A 7,652-nucleotide genomic window follows, 5' to 3' on the forward strand; every position below is an offset into this window, starting at 1 on the left:
GCTAGGGGCTCCGCACTTTCAAGGGCCACCCCCCCCCCCCGCGCTAAATGCTCTCAAGCTATCAATTCCGGTTCAGTGATTCTGCACTTGCTCTATTGCTATAGTACTATGCCGCCTTCAACTTTTATGAACCACTGGGTTGTTTAAGGTTAGCGATTTGTCGTATTATCTGGTTGTGTAGTAAATGAAAAAAATAAAATCACTTTACTATGCAAGTATTTAAAAAAGATATATATTTCAGTGTTTTATTTATTTATTTAGGGCCCCTTTATAACATTGGTGTGGGGGTGCTCCCTACGCAATATGGCCGCCCGTGTAGGAGGGGCGCGCGAGTTTTGTGCGGCGTTGTTGGTGGTGGCTGTCAATCAAAGTCACACGGCGCACGCGATTGGTCAATGTCAGAACCACGCCTACACGCCTATCCCCACCCCTCCCCTCTCAACGACAGCTCTTACGGTGATTGGTCACTTGGCGAATTGGGGTTATAGTTCAAGTTCATTTATTAGGTATAGCCCTGTGAGCCATTCGGCTCTTGAATCGGGTGCAACCGCAAAAAACAAAAACATGAACAAAAAACATCTTAATGTGACTGAGTGCAAACACAAAATCCAAGAAAAAACAGCAAAATTTTGCAGAAAAAGCACCGTACACCAACGCTGTGTGCAAAAATCTCAGTGGGATGCAAGTCAAACAAAAACCACAAGACAACTTAGATTAAGGCCATCAGCCTAACTCTGTACTACAACAAACAAACATGGCCAATCAAAAAAACTTTTCGAAAATCAACAAAATAAAGCCATAAAAGCAATGAAACAGTGATCATAGGAACTGTGGCGGAATTTTCACAATAAACGACATTAACAACATGCACTACCAAAACCCTACAGCCATAGCTGGCTGCATGAGTCACTCCACAACAGCAGGAGCATCATTCGAAGTATTATAATTTTTCAATGCACCTTTAAGATCAGTACACTAAATTAAAACACAGGTCATACTTTGCAGCGATCATCTGGAGCGAAACATTTTATTTTAGGCTCATGCAGCCAGCTATGGCTGCAGGGTTTGGTGGTACATGTTGTTTATGTCGTTTATTGTAAAAAATTCGGTCACAGTTCCTATGATCACTGTTTCATTGCTTTTATGGCTTTATTTAGTTGATTTCCGAAAAGTTGTTTTGATTGGCCATGTTTGTTTGTTGTAGTACGGAGTTAGACTGATGGCCTTAATCTAAGTTGTCTTGTGGTTGTTTGTTGTTGTTTGACTTGCATCCCACTGGAATTTTTGCACATCGTGGGTGTACGGTGCTTTTTCTGCAATATTTTGCTGTCTTTTCTTGGATTTTCTGTTTGCACAAAGTCACAAAATTACTTAGTCACTTTAAGATGTTTTTTTGTTCATGTTTTAGTTTTTTGTTTGTTGCGGTTGCACCCGATTCAAGAGCCGAATGGCTCACAGGGCTATACCTAATCAATGAACTTGAAATGAACTTGAACAAGTTGTTTTTCTACAGGAGTTAAAGTTTTTTTTAACAGGCAGTCGCGTGGACACCTCTCGCGGGGTCCTCGATCAGCTGTTCCGTTTGCGCGGGAAACCCGCAATTTCGTTGCTGATCTCACTGCGCACATCTTAATCTAAGCGTCTACATCTGTACCGAGTCAGCTGGAGCGATCAAGAGCCTCCTGGAACAAAAGTAAGAGTTACTTTAGCCGTTCATACTCTTAGGTAGTTTCGGTAAAGTCACGTAGGTAAGAATAAATAATAGAAATATTATTATTCTATTATTTTTATTCGTCTAGAAATACGTTAGCGGTTGTCGCCTTTCACGTTCCACTGCTGGGCAACCACGGCCTCCCCCAGTTTCTTCTGTTCTCTTCCATAGTTCGTGGCGTCCGAACTCTGGACCGACCTTCCTTTGCCTTCACTCGGTCTCCACTTCGTAGTTAATGTCCGTCTGGCGCGGCATCTCTCTTGCAACCAAGTGGAAATAGACACACTTACGCGCTGCTCGTCATTCGAACGGTAGCAGTGTGGTCTTCATTGACATCGTGGATCCTTCTTCTTGGTTCTTTCGGCAAAGTCACGTAGAAGGGAAATAATAAAATAATACAAATAAAACATAATAAAATAAATCGAAAATTCTCACGACGTTTCGGCCACAACGCGAGCAGCCGTCCTCAGGTGAAGACCAGGTCTTGTCGGGAGGCACAGCGTCTGAAATCGTGGATCCTGTTCTGTTCCCAGCTCTGTGTTTGTCACTCTAGGAGCCGCCTTTGTTCGTAGAGACTGCTCGGGTCGCGATGTCCGGCGACCTGACCGTGCAAGACCGCGGGGACGCCGCCTCCACGCAGAGCCCCGGGGAGGAGCCGAGCGACGCTGTCGAGCTGAGAGAGGAGCTGCACTTGTACGTCGAACGGGTGCGTGCCAGCCATGGGTGGAATAAGTATAACCCGTAAAAACAAAGTTTTTCACTCTAAATCCTTTATATGCGTGGCGGCTAGAGTCCTCTCGTCCTCTGGCTTGAGATGGCTGCCACCTATGGGTCAGATGATTGTCTGCCAGTATTAAGCAATTGGTAATTAAATATTTAATTTGTTTTACCTAAAGAGTGTAACATTTTGGAAAAAAAAATTCACGAACATTAATTGTCTCGCACAACGAGTCTGTGTGCAAAAAGTCAGCTCGATTGGATCACGGGAAGTGGGTTAAAACACGACCGAAAGGTTTGCACGGTCGTAAGCAAGCAAGCACGCAAGCAAGCACGCAAGCGAACTTAATATAAAGGATTTAAAAAAGTAACCCGTAAAAACAAAGTTTTTCACTCTAAATCCTTTATATGCGTGGCGGCTAGAGTCCTCTCGTCATCTGGCTTGAGATGGCTGCCACCTATAGGTCAGATGATTGTCTGCCAGCATTAAGCAATTGGTAATGACATATTTATTTATTTCCCCCTAAACTGTGTAAAATTTTGGGAAAAAAATTTCACGAAAATTAATTGTCACGCACAACAAGTCTGTGTGGAAAATGTCAGCTCGATCGGATCACGGGAAGTGGGTTAAAAAACGACCGAAAGGTTTGCACGGTCGTAAGCAAGCAAGCAAGCACGCAAGCAAGCAAGCAAGCACGCAAGCAAGCGAACTTAATATAAAGGACTTAAAAACCAGATTTTTCCAGCGGCAGGCATCGGGTTTTTTCTTTAATACAATTAAACCCGATTTCGGGGAATTAAAACCTGGTTTAATGAATACGAAACTCTGATCCAAGGCTTAGGTTACTTCCTCGTTGGTGCTGCTATCGTACTCGGGGGGCCGTCGGGCACGGGGTAGTCGTAGAATGCGGCGGGCAGGTTGGTCGTGATGAACACGAGCTTCTCCTCCACAATCGTGGGCGCCAGTGAGTTCCTTAGCTTGGAATGGATGAAGCCCATCGTTGAGAAGTTGGCGAAGTGCGGTTCTGCAATTAGAACCAATTAAACCGGATTTCTCCAAATCTCAGATGATCGGGTTTAATATAAAAAGACAATTAAACCCGATTGTAAAAAACCCGACTGTGCCACCCTTGGTGCCAGCAGGTCGGCAGGGGAATTGGGGGTTGTGGAGAGAATTCTGGCAGAAGGAAGTGATCATGGAACCTCCTTTGCCAGTACCAAAATCTGAGAATCGGTTTTCCCATTTTTTTTCTGGCAACAAAACATGTTAAGATGTTAAAACACCAAACTGAAACCTTTTACAAGGAATCATGTCTGAATTAACAACAATACTTGTGATCAGAATGCAAACAAAAAAACGTACTCTGATAATATATGCTTTGTCTTTGAAACTCTGGTCTAACACCGTTTTGAGACTAGGCTCAAAAGAAAGCTGTCTCTGGTGTGGACCAATCAGTTCCAAAGATAATGCATATATGATCAGAGTATGTTTTTTGTTTGCATTCTGATCACAAGTAGTGAGGTTAATGCAGACATGATTCCTTGTAAAAGGTTTCAGTTTGGTGTTTTAACATCTTAACACCTGTTTTGTTGCCAGAAACAAGGGGAAAACCTATTCTTGAAGGAAGTGATGTTGCGGCTTACAATATTGCCAACATGTAACCATTATGGTTATTCGAGAAATATGGATATCGACTGAAAGAACCAAGAAGATGAATCCCTGCAGTCACTAAAGCTTTAAATCGAAAAATATCCAGGTTAATTACGTGACTCTAGCTATTAATAAGATGAAGTGTGCCTCGGCAGGCATACATTTCTCAAAGAATGACGACAGTGGCAGCCAAGGCAGATAGTGTCTCTGATGAGGATATGGTGCGATGAAATCAGCTCGTGTCAAAGTGCTAGGTGCATTTTTATATTACAGGAATGTGGGAGATGGCAGCAGCTTAGACGTGGCTAATGATGATTATGAACAAGAGCATGGGAGATTTATTTCATGAAGTTATTGTGGGACACAATTGTAATTGACCCCAGGTTTGACTGCCACCCACTTTCTCTCCATCCTGACCCTGACCACCACCTCTCCCTCCCCTAAGGCCACGGAGAAACTCGTGGAGCTCTTGTCCCTGACGGAAGCTGCCGCTCAAGGGGTGCAGAGCCTCTCGGAGCAGTGCTCACAGAATGCTCGCTTTATTCGCGCTTGGGTTCTGTTCATCCGCAGTGGCCGCGGCATCCAGGTGCCCAACCCCATGGGGTTGGAAGAGGAGATGGAAGAGGAGGGGGACCCAGCACAATAAATACAAGAGCACCATGTGCTTTACACATTTGGTTTTCGTGCCATTCTTATCGCAGCACAAAAGCTGTCATGAAGGTGCTTTGTTTCACATAGTCTGCAGTAGTTTTGCAGTTGGGGGCGATGTTGCTTTGTGTTTTCCCATTTAAATTATTTGTAAGCAAGTTTGAACCCGTGATGTTGGCACTCATGGCCATGCACTGTCACAGAATATGTAATATCCACTGTGAAGCAGATGGTGTGTATTTACACCCGCAGTATTAGTCAAGGCGGCCACGGGGCTTGGACTGTGAACATCTGCAACAAGTGGTAAAACACGCTATTGCTTGGCCGTGTAATTTTCCATTGATTTGGAGTATTATGGGTAAAAGTATATATTCTTTCCATATAAAATGTTTTAATCCATCAGACTATTGGCTTTTCAAACCCATATCCAGCAGCGTTTGTTTACGTTTTGACATCCTTGGTCTTAGCAATAGGCTTGCTAAACATGCTGATGTGTTTCGGGCAGCAATAATGGTCTTCTCCATATTCATCAGCGCTTAAAACAGGGTCACAATTAGCCTGCCTTTACTCATTTACCCATGTTCTTTGTTCAGATGCAAATTAAGTCGTTACACATTGCACAAGCTACATGCCATACAGAACACTCATTCCAAATAGGTTATAGAGCTTGTGCATGAATGTGTGTATATGTGTGATGTAAATAATATCATAAGTGCTCGCGAACCGCACTTGCCCCAACAGTCTGTTATGGCTATATGGGGGATTTTTGATGTAAATAACAATGTCCTTTAAATTAAGAGCTGCGATTGGTTTATACCAACCACCAAGCACATTCAGCATTGAACGTTTGTATTTAGAGGAGTTTGGTAAACACGTTAAGGTAACGTTTGTATTGAGAGGTGGCTTGTGGTAGTTTGCGAAGAGCTCGAGTCTGGGAAACCCAGACTTAAACGATGTCCAGTTATTTGTAATCGCAGCAACAAATATAAATAAGTACAGTTTGCTATGTTCATATGGTATTGGAATGCCCTCATTTTCTCATTGTCTTAATAGTCCGATTTCCGTTAGCTTCCTGTGGCGTTGACTCCCTGTGCCTGTTAAGTCAGGGCTCAAGGCTTTTCTATTCACCTCCACCTAAAAGTGCCCACTTAAATTCTCTCTCTAAATAAATATGCCAACTTATTTCTGCACAGCGTCTTCTTGATATTGTGGTCACGTTTAAATGCTTGCTGTAGGAATACTTATCCAATTGAAGGTGAGCCTTTTTTAAATGTTTTCGAATATGTACGCAGTAATTATGCTGTTGTCCTAACAGTTGTATAATGTTTTACACGGTGGAAGCTGAATTAAAAGGTCAAGACTCGTTGACCAATCGTTGGTTCCAAGCACAAATTTAAAACCTTAATTTAGAGTTACGTTTCAAGTTAGGAGTTATTTACACTTCTTTAACGGTTCTTGGTGATGTTGAAAAATGCATTTGTAAGTACCGTTTTGAATTGTTAATTAAACACAATCAGCTTGATGTTTGTGTGGTATTTATGGAGTTGTAATTCTTTACACGTTCGTAATCTCACGACAGTATTATCCAGATGAGCAATTATTTAATGATCTGCTCTCTTGCCCCTCTTCGTTGTTAATTGCTTTGTTTCAATACCCTCACCGCAAGGCAACGGGTCTCCAGGAATCCAGTCTACGTCTGTTATCGCTCGATAATCGATAGATCAATCCCACGCGGGGACTAAACGGGTATAAACACATTCCTGCGGAGGGAGCTGGTAGGAACGTTGGGTTGCTCGGTCAATGGCCAGGGTCAACGGCGGCGTGGTGTATTCCGCAAATATGCCCGACTGTGAGGGCGGGCACAAGCCGACGTGAGTAGGTTAAACGTTGAGTTTTATAAGGGCACCACGGGGTGACCAGCCCCTCCCCACCCAGCCCCTCACCCTCCCCACCTAGCCCACCACTCTCCCCACCCAGTCCCTCCCCACCCAGCCCCACTCCTCCCACCCTCCCCACCCTCCCCTCTCCACCCAGCCCCTCCCTACCCAGCCCCACTCCTCCCACCACCCAGCCCCACTCTCCCCACCCAGTCCCTCCCCACTCCCCATCCAGCCCCACTCCTCCCACCCTCCCCTCTCCAACCAGCCCCTCCCTTACCAGCCCCACTCCTCCCACCCTCCCCTCTCCACCCAGCCCCTCCCTTACCAGCCCCACTCCTCCCACCCAGTCCCACCCTCCCCACCCAGTCCCACCCCACTCTCCCGGCCGCTCCCCACCCAGCCCCTCCCAGCCCCTCCCCACCCAGCCCCTCCCTGCACGACGGACGGACACAATAATCCCCTGTGGGCTGGTGGAACCAGTGGGTTCCTACCAGTAAAAGTGCTTCGTATGGTTGTGCATTGCTTTCGAATGACTCTGAAACGCGGTAGTTTTAGTTCTTATTTCTCTGTTGTGTTTGGTCTGATTCTTATCGGGTTTTTACCCCCTCTAATTTCTATTTGGTTCATTGTTCTACTTTGGATTTAATTTTTTACCTTGTTGCTTTTGTCATTTTGGTGACACAGGCCGGTCACTCTTGCAGACAATTCGTGAATTTGTTGTTGTTGAGTTCGCGCCAATTGATTTAAAACATAAATAAACCCTTCTTGGTTCTTTCGGTAAAGTCACGTAGAAGGGAAGTGACTTTACCGAAAGAACCAAGAAGATGAATCCCTGCAGTCACGAAAGCTTTTAATCGAAAAATAAATAAACCCTTACACCAGAGACAGCTGGTAACATGACGTCATTTTTACCACAACGCCCCGAGCGTCACGGCCATTTAACTCAGCCCGGTACATGACGTCATCCCGCGCGGGAAGTTCCCTAGGAAGTGACGTCATACACCCCCTCTTATAACTGCGCTCATTGGCTCAGCGCTTGGGCTGC

General features: G+C 44.9%; 1 protein-coding gene across 2 annotated transcripts; it reads left to right on the forward strand.

The window, feature by feature from the left end:
- The first annotated feature begins 1,555 nt into the window (after positions 1-1,555).
- C16H4orf46 (chromosome 16 C4orf46 homolog) lies at positions 1,556-6,213 on the forward strand. 2 transcript variants are annotated; one of them, XM_061552115.1, is made up of 3 exons: positions 1,556-1,693; positions 2,245-2,417; positions 4,525-6,213. In XM_061552115.1, the coding sequence occupies exons 2-3, from the start codon at positions 2,301-2,303 to the stop codon at positions 4,723-4,725; spliced, it is 318 nt and encodes a 105-aa protein (XP_061408099.1). In that variant the 5' UTR covers positions 1,556-1,693; positions 2,245-2,300; the 3' UTR covers positions 4,726-6,213. The 2 variants fall into 2 exon arrangements, with proteins under 2 accessions (XP_061408099.1, XP_061408100.1); XM_061552116.1 differs by having other exon boundaries at positions 1,565-1,693; positions 2,265-2,417.
- The last annotated feature ends 1,439 nt before the right edge of the window (positions 6,214-7,652 follow it).

The sequence above is a fragment of the Lethenteron reissneri genome, chromosome 16 (genome assembly GCF_015708825.2).
Source record: "Lethenteron reissneri isolate LAM-NWPU_2019-01 chromosome 16, ASM1570882v1, whole genome shotgun sequence".
NCBI classification, from domain to species: Eukaryota; Metazoa; Chordata; class Hyperoartia; order Petromyzontiformes; family Petromyzontidae; genus Lethenteron; species Lethenteron reissneri.